The sequence below is a fragment of the Sporobolomyces koalae genome (genome assembly GCF_050403365.1).
Source record: "Sporobolomyces koalae JCM15063 DNA, S_koalae_JCM15063T_v1_ctg17, whole genome shotgun sequence".
Lineage (NCBI taxonomy): Eukaryota > Fungi > Basidiomycota > Microbotryomycetes > Sporidiobolales > Sporidiobolaceae > Sporobolomyces > Sporobolomyces koalae.
In genome coordinates this window covers 131,584-157,699 of record NW_027481754.1, presented here as the reverse complement: position 1 = coordinate 157,699, position 26,116 = coordinate 131,584, and the positions used below count along the sequence as shown (strand labels likewise).

At 55.1% G+C, this 26,116-nt stretch overlaps 8 protein-coding genes across 8 annotated transcripts; 4 read left to right on the top strand and 4 right to left on the bottom strand.

Moving 5' to 3' along the window:
- Positions 1-222: 222 nt before the first annotated feature.
- Positions 223-2,423, bottom strand: JCM15063_001010 (uncharacterized protein; the record flags this gene model as incomplete). The annotated part of the gene is made up of 7 exons (XM_076678811.1): positions 223-281; positions 369-772; positions 848-1,061; positions 1,137-1,317; positions 1,400-1,499; positions 1,588-2,035; positions 2,282-2,423. The coding sequence occupies 7 exons, from the start codon at positions 2,421-2,423 to the stop codon at positions 223-225; spliced, it is 1,548 nt and encodes a 515-aa protein (XP_076534049.1).
- Positions 2,424-3,340: 917 nt separating this feature from the next.
- Positions 3,341-6,356, bottom strand: PIN4 (Pin4p; the record flags this gene model as incomplete). The annotated part of the gene is made up of 7 exons (XM_076678810.1): positions 3,341-3,958; positions 4,017-4,258; positions 4,324-4,927; positions 5,019-5,198; positions 5,275-5,344; positions 5,427-6,102; positions 6,221-6,356. 7 exons carry the CDS (start codon positions 6,354-6,356, stop codon positions 3,341-3,343), a joined length of 2,526 nt encoding a protein of 841 aa, XP_076534048.1.
- A 1,259-nt stretch (positions 6,357-7,615) lies between these two features.
- On the top strand, positions 7,616-8,127 carry COX16 (Cox16p; the record flags this gene model as incomplete). The annotated part of the gene is made up of 3 exons (XM_076678809.1): positions 7,616-7,647; positions 7,727-7,937; positions 8,014-8,127. The coding sequence occupies 3 exons, from the start codon at positions 7,616-7,618 to the stop codon at positions 8,125-8,127; spliced, it is 357 nt and encodes a 118-aa protein (XP_076534047.1).
- A 221-nt stretch (positions 8,128-8,348) lies between these two features.
- JCM15063_001007 (uncharacterized protein) lies at positions 8,349-9,908 on the bottom strand (the record flags this gene model as incomplete). Its single annotated transcript, XM_076678808.1, has 4 exons — positions 8,349-8,852; positions 8,918-9,306; positions 9,376-9,524; positions 9,595-9,908. 4 exons carry the CDS (start codon positions 9,906-9,908, stop codon positions 8,349-8,351), a joined length of 1,356 nt encoding a protein of 451 aa, XP_076534046.1.
- A 408-nt stretch (positions 9,909-10,316) lies between these two features.
- Positions 10,317-12,635, bottom strand: JCM15063_001006 (uncharacterized protein; the record flags this gene model as incomplete). The annotated part of the gene is made up of 10 exons (XM_076678807.1): positions 10,317-10,558; positions 10,627-10,771; positions 10,834-10,989; positions 11,053-11,359; positions 11,423-11,670; positions 11,735-11,925; positions 11,984-12,004; positions 12,073-12,133; positions 12,197-12,322; positions 12,405-12,635. The coding sequence occupies 10 exons, from the start codon at positions 12,633-12,635 to the stop codon at positions 10,317-10,319; spliced, it is 1,728 nt and encodes a 575-aa protein (XP_076534045.1).
- A 1,758-nt stretch (positions 12,636-14,393) lies between these two features.
- Positions 14,394-20,036, top strand: JCM15063_001005 (GAF domain-containing protein; the record flags this gene model as incomplete). Its single annotated transcript, XM_076678806.1, has 8 exons — positions 14,394-14,948; positions 15,020-15,585; positions 15,645-15,815; positions 15,878-16,801; positions 17,297-18,065; positions 18,133-18,913; positions 18,989-19,163; positions 19,229-20,036. 8 exons carry the CDS (start codon positions 14,394-14,396, stop codon positions 20,034-20,036), a joined length of 4,749 nt encoding a protein of 1,582 aa, XP_076534044.1.
- Positions 20,037-20,334: 298 nt separating this feature from the next.
- Positions 20,335-21,030, top strand: JCM15063_001004 (uncharacterized protein; the record flags this gene model as incomplete). The annotated part of the gene is made up of 3 exons (XM_076678805.1): positions 20,335-20,392; positions 20,495-20,757; positions 20,857-21,030. 3 exons carry the CDS (start codon positions 20,335-20,337, stop codon positions 21,028-21,030), a joined length of 495 nt encoding a protein of 164 aa, XP_076534043.1.
- Positions 21,031-21,429: 399 nt separating this feature from the next.
- Positions 21,430-26,070, top strand: JCM15063_001003 (uncharacterized protein; the record flags this gene model as incomplete). Its single annotated transcript, XM_076678804.1, has 10 exons — positions 21,430-21,624; positions 21,749-22,078; positions 22,150-22,242; positions 22,310-22,913; positions 22,992-23,805; positions 24,091-24,338; positions 24,404-24,564; positions 24,635-25,083; positions 25,148-25,543; positions 25,641-26,070. The coding sequence occupies 10 exons, from the start codon at positions 21,430-21,432 to the stop codon at positions 26,068-26,070; spliced, it is 3,720 nt and encodes a 1,239-aa protein (XP_076534042.1).
- Positions 26,071-26,116: the final 46 nt, after the last annotated feature.

The following is a 26,116-nucleotide window of genomic DNA, read 5'->3' as shown; positions in this document are numbered from 1 at the left end:
GGGGTTTCCAATGGATGCACTGGCCTGTTTACAGTGAAGGAAGCCTGCGGTATGATCTAACAATGTTGCGACTTTTGGAATGGTGATTCCCGATCCATCCTTCCCGCTGATCGGAGCATTTTTGGCTCTCGCGAGAGCGAGTGTTACGTTTCCTTCTCCTTCTCCTTCTCTCTCTGGTTCCCCTTTGTCCCTTACTTGGTACTTTGTGTCCCCAAAGGACTTTTAGCCAACTCCGCCTCCTCCATTGACTCCCATGAGATGCAGTGCGACCTCGACCGTAGCTAAAGCGTGTTCACCAATGCGAGTCAGTCACAGTGCTAGCGAAAGCCCCTCTCCAATTCAGCTGGAGAGAAAAGAAAAGAACTCACTGATCGTGGCAGCACTGCCAACAAAACTGCTCACGACCGTTGGTCTCAACCCGACTCCAAACCCTCTCAACCCCATGACTCTCATGGTCCATTTCTCGGCTTTCGGGTTCGGTCCAGGTCTCCCATCGACCAAGTTCGATTTCGAACCAGATGATTCGGGAGGGAACACGTTCGAGAAGATCGAGTAGGGTAATGTCGATCGATACCGGTACCGATGCAGTTGGATCGAATCTCGGTAGATTTGAGCAAACACGGATGGGATCGTCATGCGCTTTTGTGCGAGCGAACTCGACACGTTTGACGTGAACGAAGGAGGTGAGTGAGCTGTGCCTGCGGTTGGACTAGCATGTCGACTCTTGGATTCGAAATTCGCCGTTTGCAATCGAGTTTTGACAATGTCGAATCTGGATTAAACCCGCACGCCAGGACACTGTCAATTGTGCGAAATCAGATATGATGGACATGCGCGAGAAACTCACGGATACGGTATCAGTGCCGACAAAGCACCTGCGAGTCCACCCGCGAGGAGGATCCTCGCAACTTCCCCTTTACCCATCCCTGGGTTTGTCGTTGCAGCGACAGGTGCGTCTGGCACGGAATCTTGACCTATCGGTGTTCCGGGTTGGGGCGGAGTAGGGAGAGTGCCTTGGTGGAACGGGTGTTCCCCTCTCAGTAGCCGGCGAAACACGAAATCTGGGTTCCGAACAAATACGCCATCAGAGGTTTCCATCGAAAGAGAACAGTGAAAAAAAGGTATTCGAAACTCACACGTTGCGAAAAAGATGCCCGAACTAACACCGTCATGGATGCTCGTCATGAGTCCGCCGACATAAAACCCTCTCAATCCTTCCTTTTTGGCAATCATGGATGCGATTCGGAATGATCCGAGTTTCCCTCCCGGTGACGAGGATGCCGATTCGACTTGGGCTCGGGTCTTGACCACTTCGATCTGGAACGAGATATCATCGAAAAACACTGTCAGTATCTCTTTACCCTGAGCGAAAGAGGGCAGCGAGGTGTTGACAACTGACGGGAGTCTCGAGAAGAGCACAAGCTGCGCCAGCCGTCGCGCCCGCAAGGAAAACTTTCGGCAAAGCGTTCGGGTCTTGTCGGTCCTGTCCGAATCTCTGCCTGTCAGGTTCGAATCGTGAAGGGAAAGAGCTTGATTAGCATAGAACGCAGCAAAGCTCGAGAAATTCCGAGGAAGAGTCGAGCTCACATGACTTGACCATACAGTCCAAAGAAGGCGGAATCGATGAAAGCGAGCCCGAGAATCGGACCTGCAGCTCCTGCAAAGAAGAATCGAATTCCTTCCGATCGGTACAGCGACATGATGGATGGTTTCTCTCGCCGTGAAGGCTGGTGAGAAGCGGAAGAGGCAGTCACAGACGTTGGTGGGACTGTTTTTGGAGAAGCGGTCGTGGGAATCTGAATCGACGAGGCTGCTGTTTTGAGGGCATTTTGAGAGTTGAGATTCGAGACGGTCGCTTGCGTCGAAGTGACAGGAGCTAGAGTCGGGAGCATGATCGGGGATGTCGAAGATTTGCCGACTCGGGGAGAGTTCGGAAACGATGACGAAGACCCGGTTGGAGACGGCGACGCATGAGTCTGCGCTGTTTGTAGCCGCACTTTCAACACCTCGAATGGGTTGCCCGCTATCACTCCGACTGCACGCGAGGCGAGGTTGAACGACAACGAGGTACATGCGTCAGTAAGGCTGGCCTCGTCTTCCAAGCTCTCTTGCGCCCCAGCCCCAGTGCAAGAAGTTCTCTGGTTATATATGGAGGTCCCCGAGAAGCTCCGAACAAGCGAAGTCCTGAACGAGCAGGAGCTGTTGATCTCGCTTGGGATTCCCTCCGCTCCTACTGACTTGGGCTTCTTCGAATTGACAGACGTTCAGTACAAGGGCTCACCTGCACCTCCGAGCCATCCGGCCACCAAGTCTGCCGTAGTGTTGACCTCATGTTCCTCCTGCCGCTTGTCGACCGGCTCGGCTTGACCGTCTTCCGCGACCGACAATGCGACAGGTATTGGACGAGCCGAAGCGCTCTCCATTCTGAAGACGGATCCCAAGCCGAGAAGCAGTTGCGCGTTGCGGTCGGACGAGTCGGCACGGTAACGGTTGCGAGGCGAGACGCAGCAGCCGGACTTTGTCCTTTTGTCCTTTCAACATCACGCTACTGATCCGACGAGACTATTGGTTCACGAGGGTATTACACTGTATCTGAGATGTGGATACACAAGCTCTCGGCTGCTCGCAATGTCGTTGAAAGCTTGCATCATCTTCTCCCCCCAGACACCGCAAGGATCCCGCAGGTCGGAGTATAACAGCAGCTCTGTTCGGCAATATGTGACTCTTGCAGAGAGTTTGTGTTGGTCAATTTCGGAATCCTCGCATTAGGACAAGTGTTGTCCCTGGAGACGACCTTGATCAGCTATTCGAAAGAAAGTGTCGGGGCGTATCCTATAGCTATTTCGGAACCCTTGGCGGGTTGCAGCTGCCAACACCACTGAGTATCCAATGGTTTTCATTTGCACGGGTTTCTTATTAAGATTGAGCGAGAATTTCCTGTTTGTGACCTTATTCGTGGAGTAACAGGAATTTACAGACGCGAATTGGCGCAAAAGAAAACACAAAGTAGGTTCAGGTAGGTCTGTTTTGACTTCGAGGGTATGTGGGAAAGTGGTAGTACTGATCCAGAGAGAGGAAAGGTTGCACAGTCCGGCTGAGATTTCCGAGGAGAATAGTTCTTCGTCGTGAAAAGAAAGAGTCGTTTTGTATTTTGGTGGGTAAACTGAGGATTGAAAAGCGTGATCATGGTTTTTTTTTTTCGGCGTCATAAAGCGTAAAGGCGGGTATAGCGTGAGGGTGCAAGTTGAAGAATGCCAGTGCATCACAAAGAGATAGAAAGGGCATAGAGAAAAGGCGAAATTCCGAGCAAAGGATTCAAACTGAAACGTTTTGACTGTCTTCAGGTTCTCCTGGTCCTCCATTCCGGATTTGTATCGGACGCAATTCGAGGTGCTGAAAAGTCTAGCGATGCGAGACCGTTCGACCCAACATCCGATGACCCTGCGGGATCGAGTCCAGTCGAGTAAAATTCCTTCCTCGACAGGCCTCCTCTAGCCTCGATCGGAGACGAGAGCGAAGATTCGGTCGCGGAAGCGGCAGGACGGTGACGGAAGAGGCCCCGAGAGGACGAGACGTCCCGGGTGCGTTGCGTTGTGAAAGAAGGGAACGAAGAGATCGATTCGGAGCGGTACAATTGCTGCTGCTGTTGCGGAGCTCGCAAATTGCTCGAGGACTTGCGACCCAGGTTACTGAGCTGGGGACGACCAAACGAGTTTGAAGGGAGTGGTGGCGCGTCGGTCGCGTAAAACGAAGAAGAGCCGGACGAAGGTCGGAACTCGGGCATCGATTTCTTGCCCCGCAACCCGGTCGAGCCCGGAGGTGAGAGGTAACTCGAGAACGCGGGCAAGCTAGGCACCGGAGGTGGCACGAAAGAGGAAGCTGTCGACGGGAGAGCATGGAACGAAGACGTCGAGGCGGGTCGACGCAGAGGTCCTGCTGATGAGATCGAACGAAGCGACTGCAATGCGAGCTCGAGTCAGTGGGTGGACGGAGTGGAAACGCTCTAACAGACTGACTGGTTGCAAGGGAGCTGCCTGTGAACCAGTCTTCCACAGGAGGACGCGCTTTCCTCCTCCAATGATGTCTTCACTGCCATACCCGAGTCCCAACATCCTCGCAATCATTTTGACTTTGCGTCGTTCGATTGAACTCATGCCTTCAAATTCGGTCGACGAAGGGTTCGGCGGGGACGGTGAAGACGAGAACAACAATAGCTGCGAGTAGAGTTGCAGGGTTTGAGGATCGTTCAAGTCGAGGCCTATCCGCGACAAGGATCGAAAGTTAACATCCGATTGTAGGCACACAGCCATGATCGTGACTTACCTTTCTTGAGTTCTTCGCGCACACTGACGGAACTCCCAACGCCTTCTTCACTGTCGCTCCCGCTGTCCGAATGCCTTCCAACACCTGTTCGTCCTCCACTGCTCAACAAGCTCCCACTGCCACTTCCGCTCCCACTCATGACGGTACTGCCATCCATAAGGTTCTCGCTCGGACTGCCGTGCGTCATCCCACTGCTGAACGGCGTCGTGATGTCTTTCGATGGACCAAACAGGTTTGTGTGTTGTGCCGCAGACGACGCGAACGCGTGACTGTGTACCAGCCGGCCATACTCTTCCGTTGTCGTTTCGTCCGGTTCAAAGCTCCTGTGGTAACCGTTCGAATTCGCGTGTCCGTCTCGCCTGTTCCAGGCGTCCCTCGGTTTCGGTTCGTTCCATCCCTGGTGAGTACCACGATTGCCTCCTCCTGCGTTTCCTCGATCCCAGTTCTGATGGTTCGTGCCGTGCTGATGGTTCGAACCGTTGCTCGATCCAGCACCAGAGAGCATCTGAACGGATCTGATCCGTTTGAGTGCTTTGTTGCGCTCGATCGCTTCCTTCTCTCCGGGTTTGAGAACCTTTTTGAACTCGGTGCGAAGTTTCCTACCCTGTACGAACAAAGCGCAACGACGATCAGCGTGGGAGTTCGAACTTGAGGAGAGAGAACGTCAAAGGATGACTAGGGAGTGCTCGACTCGCCATGAATTCGAACCCGTTGAGCGCGCACACAACGATCCTTGCTTCTTCCCCGTTTCGGAAATTCGCAAACGCCAATCCTCGGAATTGATCTTGTCGAGGCTCTTGCTGTTGAGGGGTCGGGTTCAGCGAGAGGTCGTAGTGGTAATTGAACGCGAGCGGGATCGGGAGTTGAAGTGACGCCTGTTGGAGAAGACGCATGCAGGAATAGTCGATATCAGCAATGAGCGCTAACATGCCGAGGATGTCAGTCACTGACCATGAGTGCGAGCAACTGTTCTCTCGGGCACGCAAACGGGATCGACTTGATTACGATTGCAGTTTCTATGCTGTTGCCAGGAAATGAATGAGAAAGAGTCAGGGATTCGCATGCGAAGAGGCACTATGCCAACAATTCAAGGAGGGACGTACACTTCGTCATCTTGAGCATTTCGGAGATAGCTCGGACTAGGGTTCCTGCGCACAGGACCGTTGCCCGTGCCCATCGCCATTCCTGGTCCATAGACTGGAACTTCATGAGCGCCAACTCCGAGTCCGAACCCGTTCGAAAGAGTGTCTGGTACGGCACCAAAGTGCGACGACGCGATTTGAGGCTGGAGGGTCGGGAATGATTGCAGCTGCGGCTGCTGCGTAGTGGTAGGTGCAAAGTTTGGAGTGAACGAATGGTGGTAAGTGAAAGTGGGAGATCCGCCCGGGACCAAATTGAAGAGAGAAGGAGGCGAAAGAGGCATCGAGGTGTGGCTCGTACTATTGTAGAAGAGTGGGGGCGGGTTGACTGGGTATTGCAACGGAGCCGAAGATTGAGATTGCTGCTGCTGATGGCTGAGCAAAGACGAAGATGAGGACGAAGGGCCAGAACCGTCACCCCGGAGTTGTTCGGCTTCTGAAGAGGATCCGGACGATCCTGTGTACTCGGGTCTAGTCTCGGCAGATCGCTCATCGAGGGTCGGTGCATCGTACGGAGTTGTCAGATAGAGCTCGTCGGGCTCAACCCTTGTCGCGTTCGAGGCGGGAACCAGACAGGGTTCGTATCCGAGTTCGGGATCGGTTTGTCGCTGCCCGATTGACTTACGCGGCGACAACTTATCTATCGCAGAGCCCGTGGAAGCACCAGGAACTGTGAACCGGTGCGAGCGCTGCTCCCGTGGCAAAATGGAAGGAAGACAAATCAGCCGTTTGAAGGGCAGCGATACGGATCTTCTCACGGCGTTGACCTACCTTGCTCGCGGGACTGTCGGTTCGATTCGACCTCGTGCTGTCTCGCTGGGGGCTTTCGGGAGGCGTGCCTGTACGCAGATCGATCCCATCAAGCGCTGCTGCGATCGCTCCAATGTCCATCATCCCGATAGGACGTATAGAGCGTAAGGGTCGGCTCTGTATCCGTCGAGAAGACTACTGCTGACGTGATTGAGCACGAAAGGGTAGAGAGGGCGAGTCGGAACGAGGTGTAGAGACTGCGAGAGTTTCGACTCGGTGCGCAGGGTGTAGTGCAGATTCTTGTGCGGTGCGCCTCCCGACAAGTCCGGATAGACTATCAATGACGAGTTTGCGACAGAGTTTGAGAGTCGCGATCCGGCGTGAAGGCGAGCGAGCGGGTTGCGGGATGTTCTCTGTTGAGTGAAACGAAACGCGCGATTCACGAGTCGGCACGACAATCGGCGACAGCTTGTCAAGGACGGAACGTCCTTCGAAGAGCTCTTGACCTTGTCTGCGACGCGTCAGAGTTGCGAATCGAGTCGAGCGAGGGTAAACGAGTGGAGTGATCCGCAGAAGGCGGCCGCGGAGTTCGCTCGCCGCACCTGCCTCATTTGGCGTTGCAAACTCAATGTGTGATCGAAATTGCGCCTGTTCTGCATCGAGAAGTCCGACCGCCCACATGGCAGTAACATGCTTCGGTAACACATTCTGCCCTCCGAGATTCTTCGAGCGAAAAGAAGCATTTCATAACAAATTCTTGATGAACATACTCTTATATAAAATGGCTCCTCTGATTCAATGGTCAGAATTTATTCACGGCGCTCAAAGATCCGTCGCATCAAGCTAGAGTTAGAGTGATTGATAACCAGAGGCTGCTGCTCGCTTGCCACGAGATCCGCGGTAGCAGCCTGTCATGGTTAGCCCGAGCGGGGCAAGACATAGAAGCGGTGGTGGGACAGTTCAGGCGCCTTGGGAGGAGCTCTGACCCTATCGAGTCCACTCTGCCGTATTTGACATGGTCTAGCGGAGGTTTCCTGTTTGGTCCGCGGGTATCCGCAATTCAACGGTAGCTTGCAAAGCCCCCAGTTGTCCTTCCACGCTCACGGCGGTCGTCAAGGGGCTTCATGTGCGAGACGGCCGTATTGAATGTCTTGACGTTCGACGCATGCGCGTGGATGATGCGGAGCTGTCGTGCGGCGAGAGAGTGCGCAACGGAGCAACACTGGAAGAATGGTCTGGCCTGGATTGCATGACCAAGCAAACAGGGTCGGTACAATCGTCGTAGCGTGGCTGCAGCCTCTCGAGGAGAATAGGTATTGGGCAAAGCCAGGAGCAGCTGCGTTACTCTTGTTTCATCTAGTTTCGCCACTCTTTCGCTCTTCACCCCACGCTCGACTTGTCCAATGCCACCATTCGCAAACAAGCCCATCAATCGGTAAGCTGAGCTTCATACCAACTCTTTCAGAGCGATGGAGTCAAAATACTGATCCGAATGGTATTTCGTCTCCCGATAGTTCTCCATTGACTTCATCATTGCGACGACACCCATTCACCTACTTCGGCTTACCGTTCATCCTGGTCCTCGTCACGTCTTCGTTCGCCTTGTCCGGGTTCACTCAAACTCGGTACGATTTGAGAGATCAACGCGTGACCGCTATGACCAAGGAGGAGGAACTTGGCATGAAGAAAGGTCGACGCAAATGGGACGTCCGAGAAGAGTATTACGTGAGCATCTCGGCTGCTGACGGTCTCATGGTTTGCGAAACCCGCAAGACCCAACTGACCGAATACTTCAAAACAGAGGTTGCAAGCTACGAATGAATTGGGCGAGTCGACCGACTGGGAGAACAAACGTGTAGGGAGGTTGCCGGGCCAAGCCGAGTGGGGCGAATTGCCGATAGCGAAAGGAAAGTAAACGAGGCACCTGGGTTGAATTCGTGTTGTAAGAATTCTTTTTGACTTGTCTTTTGCACGCCTGGACCGCACGCTCTCTGCCTGTGCTGCCGCTCTCACTGCGCTCGAGTCTGCCTGCCTTGATCGAGATCAAGTCGCGTTTTACAATACACAACATACGAATCGGGCTAGCTGTTCTTTCTTTCATCGGTCATTACTTTGTGCAAGTTACAAGCCTGTCCTTCAGTGATCGGTATCGAGCTTCGTTCCGGCGCCGACTGCTCGTCTCTTGGTCATTCCTCCTTTGCCATGTTTCGAACGGAGGCTCTCCTCAGGTTCGATCACCTCGACTTGTTCGACTTCGGCCACCGCGACGACTTCCTCGTGACCTTCTGCGTCCTCGTCGAGCACCAACAACGTCGTCTTGTCGATACGGACCAACAGTGAATTGCGCAATTGTTCAATCACCCACGATACGATTCCGCTGCCGACGAGACCCTTGAGGCCGAGCGTTGCGCCAACTCCAGCCGCGGCCTCGAGTTTGATCGGGAAGATGTCGTTCAAGAGGGTCGTGGAAGGGATCGAGATGATCAGGAAGGACAAGGCGCCGATCGCGAGCGGGCTGAGGGTCGGCAGGAACGACGAGAGCGCGAGGAGCGGCAACGTCGAAAGGAACGCGTGCAACAGATGCGCCGACATGGTCAGGGGCGGAGTGTGACGCAGAGTCGGGACGCGGATGGTCGGGTGCTGTCACGACAGAAATGCGTTAATTGTCTGATCTACAGCACGAGTAGGTTGTCTGCAAGACTCACCTCCATCATCTGCGAAGAGGTCAATTGATCCTTGAGCAAGTAGGCTGGAATCTCGACATCCCACACGTTCTCCTTGACAAACTGACTGCCTCCAAGGCGTTCGATCGCGTAGCTGCCGAACGCCGAGACAAAGGTCGAGAGACCCGCTGCGAGGAACAGGTTCCAGAACAGCGCAGGGTCGAGCTCGAGCCGCTTCAAGAGGCCGAGAGGGGCACGGGCAGACGGAGGAGAAGGGTGGAAGGTCGGCAGCCAGTACAGCGTGACGAGGAATGCGAGCGAATCGATCAAGAGGAGCCGGAGGGGTGCTCCAGACGAGAGGAGAAAGTACGAGTGCTCAAACATGTAGAGGCCGGATCGCGAAACGAGAGCGTAGACGAGTCCAAACAACGCTATTGCCCGACGATCTACATCAGTATCGCAATTGAACGAGAGACGAGTGGAACGAATCCGCAACGCACCGCCTTCGCGCTTCAAGCCCCCTCGGACCCGCTTCCACACGTAGCTGACCAAGCACATTTCCCAAATCCTCGTAATGAAAATCCATCTCCAAGTGACCGAATCGCGTTCGATAGGAGCGAGATTGTGCAAAAGATAGTCTCCAAAGACCCTATTTGAACCGAATCCACCACGATCAGATTGGCTAGACCGCCAAGAGCAAAGAGATTTGAGAGACGTACCGCTTGTCAAAACAGGCGTTCCGGGTGAGGGTCATGACGATCGTCGAGAAGGCGATCCAACTCAATTCACGCCTCCATCCGGCATCGACTCCAAGCGCGAGTTCCTTCCAACTCGAAGCGGGCGGTGCGAGTTTAGTAACATCGCGATCGAGATCCGCGTTCGAGACTGCGGCAGATTGCAGAGCTGGGTCGTCTGCCATTGACGTCGAGAGGAGCGAAGTGGGCGATTCGTTTGAAGCGGCGAGCTCGAGCGGGTCGGGTTGATTGTACTTTTGTGCGAGTAGAGACGCTGCTGCGGGTGCCGCCTGTGCCATGCTGATGGCTTGATGAGGAGAAAGAGGTGTAGCGACGAAGAGAATGCCTGCCAAACTGAATGACGTCGGCAGCAGCGAAGGCGATGTCTCATTTCATAACTCATGCTTTGTCTCTCCATGTCAACGGATTTAGGTACCATAATGGACAACAAGACGAAGATTGATTCCGAAGACCAAAAACATAGCGAGACGATCCTTCTTGAAAAGGAGTTTCTAATTGTCGAGCCACACAAGAGCCACAAGAAAAAAACTGAAAATGGGAAACTCGTCCGACTTCTTGAATACTTCTCAGATAAGAGAGAGAAACAAATTGATCACTTGGGTAGTGTACACGTTGGCGGAACGCGCTTACGCCGAAAAAAGTACACGAGCACAAAGGAAGATTATCCAATTCACGGCGGCTGAACCTTAGAAGCTGTGCTTGCCGCGAGTGTCGAACGGCAAGCAGAGACACGCAAGTGCCGACACGAACGCCGCACCTCCAGCCATGTAGCACACTCCGAACGTGCGCGGGTTGAAAATCGTACCGGCCGCGATCGGCGCAACCGTCGAAGAGAGACGACCGAGGGTCGAAGCGATTCCGGATCCACTGCCGCGCACAGGCGCGGGGAATGCCTCGGGTGTGTAGGCGTACAGGAGCGCAGCGTACACTAAGCAGGTTCCATAAAGCAGGTTAGCAGTATCCTCAAAAATCGAAACAAGCAGTTCGCGAGCTTACGAGATTGCGCCCAGTATTCGAACAGGTTCATTCCCGTGAATCCGTTGAACGAATTGACCACGGAGTACAGGAAGAGCGAGAGACCCATGAGCGCGGCGGCCAAACTCATCGCGTACTTGCGACCGAGGCGAGGAATCTCCATGAGCTGTGACAAGCGGAAAAAAGGGTCAGAGCCTGAGGAATCGCTCGGAAAGATGTTGGACGCACGAAAGAACCGAAAATAGTAGCAGTGACACCAGGCAAGTACACAATGACATAGTTGCGGTAGGTGGTATTGAGCGAGGTACTCGTGTCGACTCCCTTTTGACGAAGAATGAGGGGCAGGAAACCGCCAGCGATCGAGAACGACCAAAACAGCGACATCTAGTGTCATAGAGGAGTTTGTAAGTACGGCCTGGCAGAGGTAAGATTGCTTGAAAGGCTTACGTAGGCGATCCAGAGAGTGACCGACAGCCAGATCATGCGCTTGGTCGCAAAGAAACCCTTGAGGTGCTTGAACTCGCGGAGGAAGCGGATAAAGACTGCCTTTCCTTGCTCTTTGGTCGTGAGCTTCTTTGTTCCAGAAGCAAGAGGCTCGTCGGATCCCATCGAAGTCTCCGAGGCAGCTTGAGCCTCGAGAAGGCGGAAGTCATCAAGCGTGAGGTTGGGCACAGGGGCCTTGTTGAACTTGGCAATCTTGTGGAGTACCTTGATCGCTTCTTCGTCGTGACCCTTGGCGAGCAAAAACTTGGGCCTGCGCGAAATCACTTTTGTCAGAAAGCGATCAAGCTTAAACTCAACACCTATAGAAGCTCACGATTCGTAGAAAGTAAAGGCGAAGAAGCGCAGGAGGAATACACCGAGTGTGAGCCCTCCGAGCGCGAGCGTGAAGTACCTCCATCCCATGTTCGATGACTTGGTGCAGCAAGGAGTCTCACCGGTGCTGCAAGCCGGGTAGTTGACGTTGCAGGCGTACTTGGGCACGAGACCCCAGGCAATGAGCGACGAGACGACGACTCCGAGGGGTTGGAAGGTCGAGAGGGCACACAGGAGGAATCGTCGGTTCTGCCACACGCCGCAGAATGTTAGTAACGGCAATTCCGCGGTGCTTGTCAAGCGAATCGCTTACGGTAGGCAAGAACTCGAGCGTAATGGTGGCATCGATGGGGATGTTGCCGCCAACTCCGAAGCCAACGAGCGAGATGATGAAGCATAGCGCGCCAAAGTTGGAGGGCGCTGCGAAGATGAGTCCAAAAATCGAGGCGAGCAGGCAGGTGATGTTGAAGCACCAGCGGCGGCCGATCACGTCAACGAGCAGACCTGAGCATCCAAATCTGGTCAGCTTTGGTAAATGAGGAGCGTTACGTCGTGTGCCTACCCCAGGTGAAAGCGCCAACGGCTGACAGGACAACGGACAGGGCGTGAGCGATCAAGAGCGGAGCATTTGAAAAAATGGCATTTGCTCACTCAGTCCAGCCGAGAACGCTGTAAAGATGTCTCCGATGCGATTGTTGGCGACTCCCAACTCCTGCCAGATCGAGAAGCGCAGGTAAGCAGAGCATCCTAGTCATGATAAGTGCAAAGCTCGCACCTGCTGAATTTGTCCCGAGATCAAGCCGAATGCTTGCGCCCAGCACAGATCGAGGAAGTATCCAAATCCGCAGAGGAAGAAGATGCACCACTGGTATCTGCCGAGTTTCCAGAACCCACTTTCATTCTATCAGGAAGGAACAGAAGAAGGCAGGACAAGGTCAGCAGATTCTCTCGGGCAAGCACGAGGCCAAGTCATCGCGACGCACCATCATGTCCATCTCCTTGTTGATCAGGACCGATTTCTTCTCGTACAGCGTGAGCTGGTCATAGGTGAGCGCACCGACGAGTTGAGAGTCGTCGACGCGGAGCGACTCGAGACGATCGTAGTTGTTTGAAGCTTGTTTCATCTCCATCGCCTTTGTCAGGCCATCGTAGTCATCATGGACTGAACCGGCAACGTGTGGCTCGTCCTCGAGCAGGACAGGGTGATCGGACATCGTTCTCTGGGTTTTCGGCGGAGTCGGAATGAGCAGTGGGAAAAGTGGGGAGAAATAGGCTGGTTGGTGTGAGCGTCCTGGTGGTGCGCGGACAAAGTGGAAGCTTGTCTGGCGATCGACTGCTCGAGGCTTGAAACAGAACAGAGTCGGAAGGAAGGGATGGAGATGGCAAACAAAACCCGTGCAGGATTCCGGCGGCTCTCGCGATGTCTAGCTTTCCGATCTTTTCACAAGCAAAATATGTGTGGAGGCACAGTGAGTTGCAACCCGGGGCAGGGGACCCTTCTCAATTTCAACTAGCACTTTACGTGGCGTTACGGATCGCCTGATACTGTACCTACTGTAACAGTATAGCCAATCTGCGGAGAGCTTCATTCAGGCGTGGCAAACTATTCAGCCACGCCTCTTCATGCCGATGGCGATCTCTGTACGGGTGGCACCTCAGTCGACTGGGTTCATACTGTCGTACATATCTTGAACAGCGCGCGCCGGAGTTAGGATCCAGCGTGCGGACTCCGGAGGTCATCCGGACCGACGCGCTGCGGATAGCTCACGACCGTGCTTTTTCATTTTTCCTTCTTGCGATCTTCATCTCGCGGCGGGGTCGCCGTGAAGACAGTCGCGATCGACGAGCAAAGGGATCAGAATCCTCCGCCGTGGCCTCGTGGCGACGATCGCATGGGCGGGACTGTACACGGTACAGTACACGGAAGCCTTGCCATTTTGCGCCACGACTTGATCATACGGATTGCTTCGTTCCGCTTCCCTAGGCAGAGGTCCGCTCTGCACTTCCTTCAGAGCTCAACTTGCTCGCGTCACGCGTGCAGTCCAAGATTGCAGAGTATTGGTGTCGACTGTCCCACTGTCGCCACCGGGGAAAACTCGCACTTGACGATGCCGCTACAGCATTCGCGCAGGATGGCAGTCAGCGGGATTTCCCGCAGCCCGGTGGTACTCTATTGGCTGATCGGGACAGAGCGATCCGAGCGCAACCGTCGGACTCGAGGCTCGAGCCTGCCTCGGTGCTCCAATGAATAATGGGTTGCGACTGAGGTTTCCCGGTAAATTCCATGCCTATGAGGCTTTACCGCTGTAGACCTACTGTATTGTGGCTTTGTGTCCATCGAATGCGCACATGTTGCCTTGAAGTCTTTCCGCATGGAAAGACGGACAGGCACATTCTCCTGATTTCACCGAGCTTGTCCTGGTCCATGCAAGGTCCGACGCCACGGCGGCGCTCGCTGCCTCTCGCGTTTCAACAATGATATGTACAGTGGGGCTGCCCCATTCAGGTTGTCAGCGACTACTGTACAGTAATGTGCGGCATCAAGCGGGATCCCGTGCCAGGGGTTGCCTGTCTCACTTGCTCGACCCGATCGCAGTTCCGGGCTGCGGGCGATTTCATTTCGCTCTGAGACACCTTCCTCCGGCGCTCTAGACTCCCCCTGTGAAGAACTGTGAAGGCGACTTGTCTTCCTCTCCGCCTGTAGTCAGTCGGCTTTCACAGCAGGGGCTTGACCTGCACCGTCCGGCAGTTGTGACTGTTGCTGCACCTCCAATCCACACGCGCTCACCAGCCATTGTTGGCAGAACCTCGCCAGCTCGTCTTCTCCGGCACCTCCGCCTGTCCCGTCACTCTGCGAACTTTCAGTCACAAAGCTAGGAGATTCCCTTCACCTGCACAGCCTACCGACGACGCTCAGCCCCTACCTGCAGTAGCGCAACATCTCAATCCTAGAAATACTTCCGACCGGCGACATGCTTCGGACAGATTCGCCCAAAGACGATCTTGCGGCGCAAGCTGCACACCAGCGACTAGCCGACTCGGATGCGCACCGCACAGGTTCAATCCGCACGTCTATCGAATCGCGGCCATCGACTGCGGCCTCGACCGTGCCAACTTCCCATTACGCCGATTCTCCATCTTCCCCATTCCCAGCTCAGCGATATGACAAAACCACTTCTACGTTTCCCACTCCAGTCTCGTATCCGCGGCAGAACGGGGCGAGACCTGCATCGGTTCGTCACAACAACCTCGACTCGTCCCTTGGACAGAATTCAGCGCGAGGTGCGAAAAGTCCGTTCAGGAAAGCGCTCCTCGCATTCGGAATCGGCGACAAGTACAAGGGCGTCGAACGTGGAAATGGTTCAGACTTGGCCAAGGTTGAGGAAAAGCCTAGAATGGGAGCAGTCGAGACGGCGCGCGAGCAAGGAAGGCGAGTGCTCCGCTATGTCAAGCGCAAGCTCAACTCGAAAACTCCGAAAGAAGAGCTGCCCAAAACCTGGGAAGAGTATGGAAAGGCATACGCTGCGGTGCGTACTTTCTGATTGGCTTGAAGACGATTTTGGCAAACCATGGCTGACGAATGTTCGCATCACTTTAGCGTGAGATCGATGTCGACGACCCTCCGCTACCCCCTGTCAGGGAGCATGATGATGCTTCGGATCCGACTCCCTTCGAACAACGTGCGTACATGGCCCCACGTCCCGAAAACGAGGTTGCTCGTCAAAACGTGGTGAACCGGCTCGATCTCTTCGGCACTCGGGCGAAGGCCAACGCCGGCACGGCTGCAGTATCGACCTCGAACGCCGATCATCCCGATGGATCAGTACCTGAAGACCAAAGAACCGTCAGCGTCAGACGAGGATCCACTGCCGGCTCTCTCACCTCGAATCCGGCGTCCGTTCTTGACGACGGTATTGAAGCGCCCGATGCCGACTCGCTCGAGAATCACCCCATATTCCGCTCGATCGTTTCGCGCTGTCGCGAGGTCTTCAACACTCAGGTTGGACTTATCACTATCCTCGATGACGATCAGCAATTATTCCTCGCTGCCGGAGGTATGCCAGAAGGCGTCGACAAGCTGCCCCGAGATGTCACGTTCTGCTCGCATGCGATTCTGGGCGAAGAAAAGGGAATGGTCGTTCTCGACACTCAGAAAGACTGGAGGTCAGTGATAGGCGGTCGACATCCTCATGAGCTGCTTGAGCTCATATGTATCATTACAGATTTGCGAACAATTTGCCCTCCACGGCGCTCGGCGCCCGATTCTACGCTGGAGTGCCACTCTTTGCGCGCTCGGCAGGCCAGGATTCGGCCCCATCCGTTCCTATCGGAACAATCTGCGTGGCCGATGTGACCCCACGCTCAGAATTCAGCGAAGCTCACCGTCGAGTACTGTGAGTATATCCTTGGCGAACCTGCTCGTTTGGCAACGGACGCTGACTTTGTCCATTTTCAGACGCGATTTTGCCAGCCAGGCAAGCAATGCGATCGAGCAGTGGGTCTCGCAGCGGATGGCGATCAAGCTCGCCCGCCTGCACGGATCTTTGCCAAACGCCTCTCTCCCTGATCTTCCCAAGATTACTTCGAACGAAGTCCCTTTGCTCACTCCTCCATCCTCTGCCGGTCTCACTTCTGCCGCGAATTCATCTTCTGTCTCGCTTCCGGCCCCAGCTCGGCCCAAGACCGCCCCTGCCGCCCCCGTCCCCTCTCTTCCCGCTTCTCCGCCCGCTTCGGTGCACCAGTTCAATGCCCTTCACTCGCGTCATACCTCTACTGCCAGCACTTCTTCGGTGGGCGCGTCGTCTGTCACCTCGTCGGCCGCCTACCCTCCACAGTACCTGCAACGCCCCTCGACAGCGCTCGCCTTTGCCGTCACGACCGAAGATCCGGTCTCGCTCGTGCCGCGTGACCTACAAAAAATGTTCGATACAGCAACCAAAATGCTCGCCAAGGCGCTCGAACTCGATCTCGTCTATCTCGCTGCGCTCGACCTCCATGTCTCGCCTGAACCGACATTGCGTATCTTGTCTGCACGCGGGCTTCCCTCGCCTGCACCTTCCTTCGATCCGAATCTCCACTTGAAAGCGTTGCGCGCCCCCGAAGGAGGACTCATTTACAAGAACCCACGATACGTTCCGAACGGACCCGGTTCGTACAGCTCGGGCATCCTGATCCCGATTCTCGAGGTTCGACGGGTCGGTTACGTGCTGTGCGGTTACACTCAGCATGCTCAACGTGACTTTGTCCAGCGAGACTTGTCGTACATGGTCAAATTCGCCGAGCAACTCGAAACGGGAGTCGCGAGACTTGGTCGCACGGACCCTCAGCTCTCTCCGCTCATGGCTCGATCTCCGTCTGCTGCCTCTGCAGCTTCGTCAGGGTCCGTCCGCGGCGGACGATTTGAATAATATTTTTTTTGGGGTCATGCATAATGCATGTTTGTGTCTGGGATTTTCGTGTTGTTTGTGCTGCTCCAGCTCTCTATCATATCGGACTTGCAATCACTACAGTACTGCCTGATGTATCTTGGTTCCCGCGGGAGAAGTTGAGCACGCGAAGCGGGGTCAGAACCGTTACTGCACGTTACGGTGCATTGCACACTGCGGAAGATCTTCAACCACATGTCAACGGGCCGAGTATCCCGTATCAACGGCTCTTGCACTCTGCCAGAAGAGTCCTCGTGGCTCCAGGCAACGCCCAATGATCATGCGTGCTCTTAGTACTGTCGGCTGCATTGCTTCTCCTGTCGTCACAAGAGTCCTCTTTCCGGTCAACTTGTCGACAGCTGCACGAGGTATACTACAGCAACATCGTCAACACAGATATTGAACGGTTCAGCGGCTTGTCGCGCGTACAGCATTCCAACGGCTCTCAGGACAACTATCGGCAAAGCCAAGGAGAGCGCCACTTCGTTCCGGCATAGTTGCGAGGGCATGGCTGCATACACGACTCGACCAGTGTCTCCGACGTCAGTGGTTGGTTCGACAGGAAGCCGACCCGTCACGGAAGAGGCGGATTCGCTACAGCTGCCGTTCGACTTTGGCCGCACTCCGTCCTTGCGCTTCGATGACGACATTGGGACATCGGCGGTGGGCCCGTCGGGACGAGCTCCTCTCGAACGTCGGGACAGTCGATCGTCGTTCGTTTCGTCGACTTCGTCTGCCGCTGCCGCTCCACCTGTCCCTCCTCGCGCGTACCAAATCCCACCAGGACTCGCCGACTCGCCCGCGCCTTCGGCTCTTGATGTTCAAGCTATTCCGAGGCACTTGATACGCCAAGCGAGAGATCCCAAGATCTTGCATGAACCCTTGATTCCTCCCGAAATCCAACATCTCCTGCTCACGACCCCACCACCGCCTCGAAAGGTCCATTCGACGCCAATCACTTCGATCACCTCATTGTCCTATCCTCCAACCACCTCGAGCGAATGGCCTGCAGACGATGGCAAGCCGAATTTGCTCAAGCGGATCAGAGCACTCGCGCTACGAAACGGTCGAAGCGGAGTAGATGATCAGGCCATCACACTGCCGCCGACCTCGCCGATGTTGCGGCACGAGGTACTAGATCTCAAGAGGCCGACTCGAAGCGGATACGCGCCTCATTCTGCTCGGACTTGGCGGGACTATCGTTCATTATACGCCAGTGTAAGCTTTCGTGCTCAGTACCATTTCCGACGAACCCACAGAGTTGATTTACCCTGCGGGCAAACAGGGACAAATCGATATCGAGACTCCTCCGCTTCCACCGGTTGATAGCCCCGCCGATGACTATCCTGCCGGACGATCCGCCGTCAAGTCTGACCTCCCTCTCGCAACTCTGACCCCGTTCGACCTGGCTCATTTCCCCGCGCCTTTGAGCCAATCTCGCTTGTCCCCCATACGAGAACGCGTCATATCGTCGCTCGATCTCCTGGGCGCCTTCCTCCCGAGCGATGATACCCTCGTAGATCTTCAATGGACGCCTTCGACGAGCTCTCCGGCACTCTCGCCGACAAGCCCACCGATAGGCAGTCCTTCTTCTTCCTCGACGCAGAGCTGGCGGCAAGACTCTCTCTTTCACCCAAGCTCCCGCAGCCGGCCTCGTGGCACGTCGACCACCTCTACCGCACCTTCGACAGCTTATTCAGCAAAGTCTTCTCACTTTGGATCGTCACCATCGTTCGCTTTTGTTCGATCGATTCAGTCGCATCCTCCGCTCGCGCAAATCCTCGACCGAATCTCCCTCGAAGCTGGTTTTACTGGCGCTGAGAACGGACGTGGTCCATCTGCAGCCACAATCACGCTGTTTCCTACATCACCCGCGACAACCTATCTCGACGTCCTTGGGGCCACAGGCGATGCTCGGGACTGGAAACGGATTGGACTCGAAGGCGCGCTCGACGCACACACGATTCTCAATGGCTCGCGCGGTCTCGTCGTGTACGACGTCGAGAAGGACTGGAGGTGGAAAGGCAACCGGGACCTCGAGGAGAAGAATGTCCGATTCTATGCCGGTACGTGCCACGATTCAAGTGCATGCGTCCAGAGTACCTAGATCTAACGACAAGATCTTGACGCTTGTTGAACAGCCATGCCGATCTTTGCTCCGTCCTCGCTGTCGCTGCGAACGACGGATGTTGCCTTCTCCGTTGCGCAATTCGAAGAGGAGGCTGATGGTGCGCGAATGGCGATCGGAGTAATCTCGCTTATGAACGATCAAGCACAAGACCCAGGCTCTTTCGGGCCCTCTGCGCGAGCAGGTCTGTACGTACTTTCTCGCATCCACTACTGGAGTTTCCCTAGCTGACCTCTTCTTGCTGGACTCGCAGGCGATCACTTGCGAGCGAAATCACTGTTGAAATTGAACGCTTTGTGCTGCAACGTGCGGCTGCAAGCGAGGCTTTGGCCTCGCGACGAACGTCAGCAACTTCGGCCGCGACTTTCCAGTCAGGCTCGGTTCCAGCACCTTCTCTCCGCAACGCACGCAAAGACGTTTTCGGTCGATCTCAAGGTCCGAATGCCAAACGGGGTCACAAGAAGAAGGTCTCTTTCGACGCCTGCGCCAGTTCGAACAACCAAATGGATATCCACTCTGGAGCAGTTCCGGTCGCTCCCATGCCCAGGCATCCGAGTTCAACGCTCGACGAGCATGACGCTGTGCCATCATTGTTCAGTACGCACTCGCCACAAGCCCTTCTTGATCTCGCCTGTGCCTCCCTCGCACGCTCGCTCAATCTCGCTCTCGTCTACCTGGTCGAGCTCTCCCGACTGCCACCCCAATCCACCTCGACGGCTCTCAGCTTTGTCTCAAACTCGCCGTCTCTCACGCTCGTGTCGTCTCACGGTCTGCCCTCGAATTCAAACGAGGAACATGCCAATTTCGACCCAATCTTGCACTTGCAAGCGTTGCGTGCACCCGAAGGAGGACTCTTGTACCGTGCGGCTTCCTCAAATGAACCCTTCGACTCGGGCATGCTGTTGCCGGTGCTCGAAGTGGCAGAAACGAGGAAAGGGTGGGTCATTGCGGGTTACGTTGAACAACCTGGCAGAAGATGGGGACAGCACGAGATGTCGATCTTTGAACAGACGACGAGAGGGATCGAGAAGATTTTGCTGTGGAGGGAAGAATGGATCTGAGGCACAAAGGATGTACTGCGATACCATGTCTTTACCCAAGTCGAGCCGTTGGGCCCAAGTCGCACCATTTAATTGACTTTACTGTTACGATATCTGCCTGTCTTGCGTTACCTCTAGGGGACGACAAGTAGTTAATTACCCAATTGTATTTGATTCCGATTGAAATGCATTGAATGTTCGGATTTGATCAATGACGCAAATCGGTTCGAAGTGTCCGTGATTCCGCTCTCGTCTCGCCTCGCGATTGCTAACAACCGGGCCGGCATCGAGCACCATGGCAGCAAGCACACTCTCACGCATGACCGAGCCCAAGTCCGACGAGTATTCGGCGATCTTGACGCACTCTGCTCTCAAAGGTGCGTTACTGTCGGTCTCGTCAAAGTCCACGCTCTAGAATGGGGAGGCATCACGGGACATGATTTCAGAGTCATTCATCCGCTGACATGGCAATTCTGTAGGAGTCCAAACGGTTGCGTCGGTGGGTCCACCAGTGCTGCTCGTCCAAGCGATCTATCGCAGGTCGTTCGGATTGTCCCGGTACCTACGTTCGGTCGCGCTGTCGACGTTCACGGTCGGACCCGCTCTGGGAATCGGACTCGCTGCGTACCGCATGTCGGGAATGGGAGACCTCCAAGTGAAGGAGAAAGCCTGGAAAGTCAAATCGAACGCGAAACAACAGAGATGTGACGACTACTCTGTTATTGGAGGTGTACTTGGTGCTGTACGTTTATCCACTTCCCTGATCTGAGAGGTCACGAGGGACAAAAAAGAAAAAGATTCTATTAGCTGACTTTATGGAAATCCGAACGGATTGAAAAAGCTCGTAATGACGACCATTTTCCTGAAGCGGGCACGGCTACCTTGGGTGATTGGTTCTGGAGCAACCTTTGGCGTTGCGGGCGGAGTCCTCACGCACACCGTCAAGGATTTGCAGGAAGGAGAGGAGCTTCATCCCGTCGAACAAGTCAAGGGTGCGGTTGGCGCCAAGCGGTGACGAAGTGGTGGGACCTGATAACCGACTCCTGTATCACTCTTTCTGAGTCCTGCCAACCTGCATTCTGTAATGTACCATGTTGATTTTGATTCTTTGCAGCCTTTCCGGGACGTGCGCGAGAAGCTCAGCTAGGCAGAAGAGTCTGAGCGAGTCTCGCAAGAGCTTTTTCAGTCTTTTGCACTGGACGCGTTCTGGAAGGCAATGCGCCAGGAACCATGCAGGGAGAGAGAGAGAGAGAGAGAGAGAGAGAGAGGCGAGAAAAAGTCTAACAAGACTTTAGATTGGACATGCAGTAAGGCTGCAACATGACTGCATGCAAATTACGAAACCTCCCCTCCACTCGAGAAACTTCTCTCCTCTCACCCGCATCGATACCGACGGACCAGGTCGACTACAAAGATGCCTCGCAAAGGATCGAAACGCAAAAAGACACGCACGCATCTCAAACCGGCGCAGAACGCCCAGCAAGATAGTTCAACTTCGAAAGTTCCCAAATCTTTCGTTGTCAAAAGCGGCACGGTCGGCAACTCGGTCGCTCAGTTGACCAAGGATGTTCGACGGGTCTTGGAGCCCAATACGGGTACTCGTCTCAGGGTGAGTCTCGCTGCAACCCTTTGCCGAGTTTGCTCAGGTTTCATCTTTTCCCGATGCACCGGCTGACTGCTCTCCCATCTCGACTCCCTGATCGTTCCATTCTCTCGATTACTCGACTGTGTAGGAGCGGAAATCGAACCGAATCCGTGACTATGTGTCCATGTCCGGGCCTCTCGGCGTGACCCATCTCATGGTGTTCTCTCAACCTTCGACCTCGTCCATCTCGATTCCGAGTACTGGAACAAACAGTGCAGGCAAGACTGCGAAGCAGATCAACGACGAACACGAGCGCTCGCTGATCGAAGGCACAACGACGGTCAACCTGAGGCTGATCCGTCTCCCTCGAGGTCCGACTCTCAACTTCAAGATCTTGCGCTACTCGCTCGCGAGCGACATCTTGAGGATGGCGAGGCGACCGAGAAGTGTCGGTCGAGAGTTTGCCGAAGCTCCCCTCGTGAGCCACCCACGTTGTCATCCGTCGTGTTTTGACGAGCTGACAAGAAACACCGTTGTACGGTGAAACAGCTCATCCTTTCGGGTTTCGGAGGAGAAGACAAGCAGCTCAAACTCATGACAACCGTCTTCCAGAACCTCTTCCCTCCGATTCATGTTCAGACCGTACGTGTTTGCTGCTTGTCACCGCTTACAAGCCAAGCCTGACCTCGTGTACTACCTCTATCTCTAGATGGCGCTCTCATCCGCTCGTCGAGTGGTTTTGCTCTCGTACAACGCGACGACGCACACGATCGATTTCCGCCACTTCTTGATCTCGGTTCGACCGGTCGGTGTGTCGAAACCGATCCGAAAACTGATCGCCGGTTCGACGAACAACAAGGCGATCCCGCTCAAGCGACGGCTACAAGACGTTGGCACGAGCGAGTCGGAAGCGTCCGATCCCGAAGCGGAGGAGAAAGAGATCGTCCGGATGCGACCGGTACCCTCGAAGAAAGCGTCGGGCAAAGCCAAGGGGATCCTCGATCTTTCGAAAGCTAGCGACATCTCGGACTACATCCTGCGACAGGAAGCGATGGGATTCGTTACGTCGGATTCGGAAATGTCAGACATGAGTGATGCGGGAGGCAGTTCGGCTGGATCCGATTCGGAAGCGGACGAGAAGAAGGGCAAGGTGCGACTCGCAGGAGACTATGTCGGTCGTGGGAACCGAGGAAAGGGCGTTCGAGGAGACAAGCGAGCAGTGCGACTCGTCGAACTCGGACCGAGGATGGAAATGGGTTTGGTCAAAATCGAGGAGGGTGTCGGAGAGGGAGAAATCTTGTTCCACGAGATCGGTACGTCGCTGGTAGTCACCCGAACCTTGACATCACCGTCAGGAAATACTGACCTCATCCTTTGCGGACCTCTGGCAGTCCACAAGACGAATCGGGAAGCTTCCGAACTCGCCAAAGTACACGCCGCCCGACGAAAACTTGCAGCCGAACGCCGCGCCCAGCAGGAAGCGAACGTCGCTGCCAAGAAAGCCGCCAAGAAGAACGGTACCGCGGTCGAAGGCGACGACGATGACGAGGAGGAGGTCGACGAGGACAACAAGATCGATTCCGACATCGAGTTTGACTACGACAAGGAACACGGCTTGCCGGTGCCAAGCGACGAAGAAGTCGACGAAGATTCTCAGGACGAGGACGACGAAGAAGGCGACGAGGACGAGCTCGATGCAGACGGTCGCGCACCCGATTCTTCGGCCGGCGAATCTGACGAAGAAGAGGAGGAAGCCGACTTTGACGAAGAATGGGACGACGAGGACGATTCCGACACGGAGCCCATCCCGATTGAACAAGCTCACCTGCTCGAGGAAGAGCCTCCGCGACCCAAGAAGCCCCAGCCTCGTCGCGGCAATGGACCTGCGTCGTTCAAGCAGTCGCAGTTCAAGCGGTTCAGCGAGTCGGAGAGGCGCGGCGAGAGGATGCCGGCAGGTCTGCGTGCCGAGCGACCGCTCACGAAGAAGATGAAGAAGCAGGCAGAAGAGGCCGAAAAGAAGAGTGGAAAGAAGGGGGACAAGCACAGCTATGGTGAAGAGCGAGAGGAACGAGGTGGCCGCGACAGTAGCCGAGGACGATCGTCGGGTGGAAGAGGTGGTGGAGGACGAGGTGGTGGAGGACGAGGTGGTGGACGAGGTGGCGGAGGTCGGGGAGGTGGAAGGGGCGGAGGACGCGGTCGAGGCAGGTGAAGACCATAGATCTGCTGAAACGAGAGCGACAGTTTCATCGCGACTGGCATGGTTTGAGAGGCGGTCCGAGCAGAAGTGTTGCGCTGGCTCAAATTACATGCGCTCTTTGATTGTCGGACAGGTATTCGTAAGCCGTAGGGCACGGCACGTTCCCGCTGCCGTCGGGCCGGGGTTGGTCCGTTGCAGATCTTTTTCTCCTTCTTGCTCCTCCGGACCGCATTGCATAGCAGCAAACGAGTTGGAAGAGTATGACGCTGATTGCGCCGATGTACCCGCCTCAGGAAGCAGCTTCGTATGGCAAGTGGCATCTCGCGACCACGTGGCGCCCCAGCATCCCAATCACTGATTGTCGCTCGATCATGCGCAGACTCTGCAACTTTCGAGGCACAGCTAGTACGAGTGAACGAACTCGTCGCGGAGCGGACTCGGACGCTGCCAGAGCTACCGGTCACGGCAACGGCAGAGGCAATCGAAACCGCTCTGCGCAAACTGCCCAAGGAACTCCCGCAAACCGGCGTGGGCCTGCAGGGTCTGTCCCGCGTCTTTGAAGCAGGTACTCACGAGATGATTCAAGCATTGATCAGCTCTTCGCAGAAACAACAACACACTTGATCAGCACAATTTCTCCTGCACTCTTTCCTGCTCAAGCGGGTCCTCGTTGTTTCGGCTTGATCATTGGTGGAGTCACGCCGGCATCCCAGCTCGCAGAGATTCTCAACTCGTCTTTCGACAGTTGCGTGCAAGTTCACTGGCCAGTGAGTGTCTGTCTGATCGCGCACAGACCCGAGGCAACTCTCTTCATCTGACTCGCGGCTGTCTCTATAGGAAGCGACCATCTCGACCGCACTCGAAGCTCTCACTCTCCACTATCTCCTACAGCTGCTCTCGCTGCCGAAAGAAGTCTTTACCCAGAATACCTTGACGACCGGAGCAACTTCGTCCAACTTTCTCGGCCTCGCCCTCGGACGCAACTTTACAGTCGCTTCAGTGAAAGCGAGACAGGGAATTAAGGGATGGTCGGTTCCGGAAGATGGGCTTGGAGGAGTCGATGTCGATGTTTTCGTGGTCGACGCTCACGCTAGCATTCGCAAGGCTGCGTCGCTCGCTGGGCTGGGCCGTGCCAACGTCTACTCGGTAGGCAACGCAGCAGCGGAAGAACGTGGGCAGCTCTGCTGCTTTGACTTGGACGAGCTCGAGACGCGATTAAAGTCGAATCACGAAAAAGGCCGAGGCAGCATTGTGGCGACCAGTTTCGGCGAGGTCAATACTGGGCAGTTCTTTCTTTCTCGTTCGATCAACCAAAGTGCCATGCTAACGGGCGATCATCCTCGCCTTTAGAGCGATCGCGACAGATACCCCAGCGGTTCGAGCTCTGTGTGACAAGTACGAGGCCTGGTTGCATTGCGACGCAGCTTTTGGTGCCTTCGCTGTCCTGCATCCCGATTTTGAGCAGTATGCGCCGCATCTCGCTCTGAGTGACTCTCTTTGCAGTGACGCCCACAAATGGCTCAATGTCCCGTACGATTGCGGACTCTTCTTCTCGCGGAGACGACAAATATCCTCGTCGAACAATTCCACCAGTCTCTACGAGCTCACTGGTCCTGGATCCGTGCTGCCTGCATACTTGTCGTCCTTGTCAACCACCGCTGCAGCGGAGTCTCCTTTCCCGCTACTCGACGAAACTCGTCACCTGCCGAGTCCACTGTTTCTCAACATTGAGAATTCTCGTCGTTTGTGAGTTCTCATTCCATGGATAGTCTGGATGCGAAGGAAAGGAAGAAGTTGCAGGAGAAACTGAAACTTCGAGCGCAATATCGTAACCTTGGTCCAGCCGAGCTTTGCCTCTGTACGCCTCGCTGCTCTCGCTCGGATTCGAAGGATACCGTTCGCTCGTGTACCGCAACATTTCGTTTGCGAGACAAGTCGACTCTTTTCTTCGATCACACCCTCACTACGACGTCCTCACTCCAGAACCCGTCCAAGCAACAAGCACAGTTCCTCTAGAGGGCTTCAAGGTGTCCAACATTGTCCTATTCGCACCTTCGGAAAGCGCCCCCGTCAAGTACAGACAAGTCACTTCGACGAACCCGGATCCAGCAGCAACTTTTCTTCGAGCGTTGAACGAAACGAGAGAGATCTTCGTCACGGGCACGACATGGAGGGGAAGGTCGGCTGTTCGTATCGCAGTATCGAATTGGATGACGGACGAAAGCCGAGATCTTGAAATTGTCAAGCATGTCCTTGATCGAGTCATGTCGTGAAATTGTCGGAAACAATCTCGAGTCGTCACTGCAAAGAGTTTCAAGC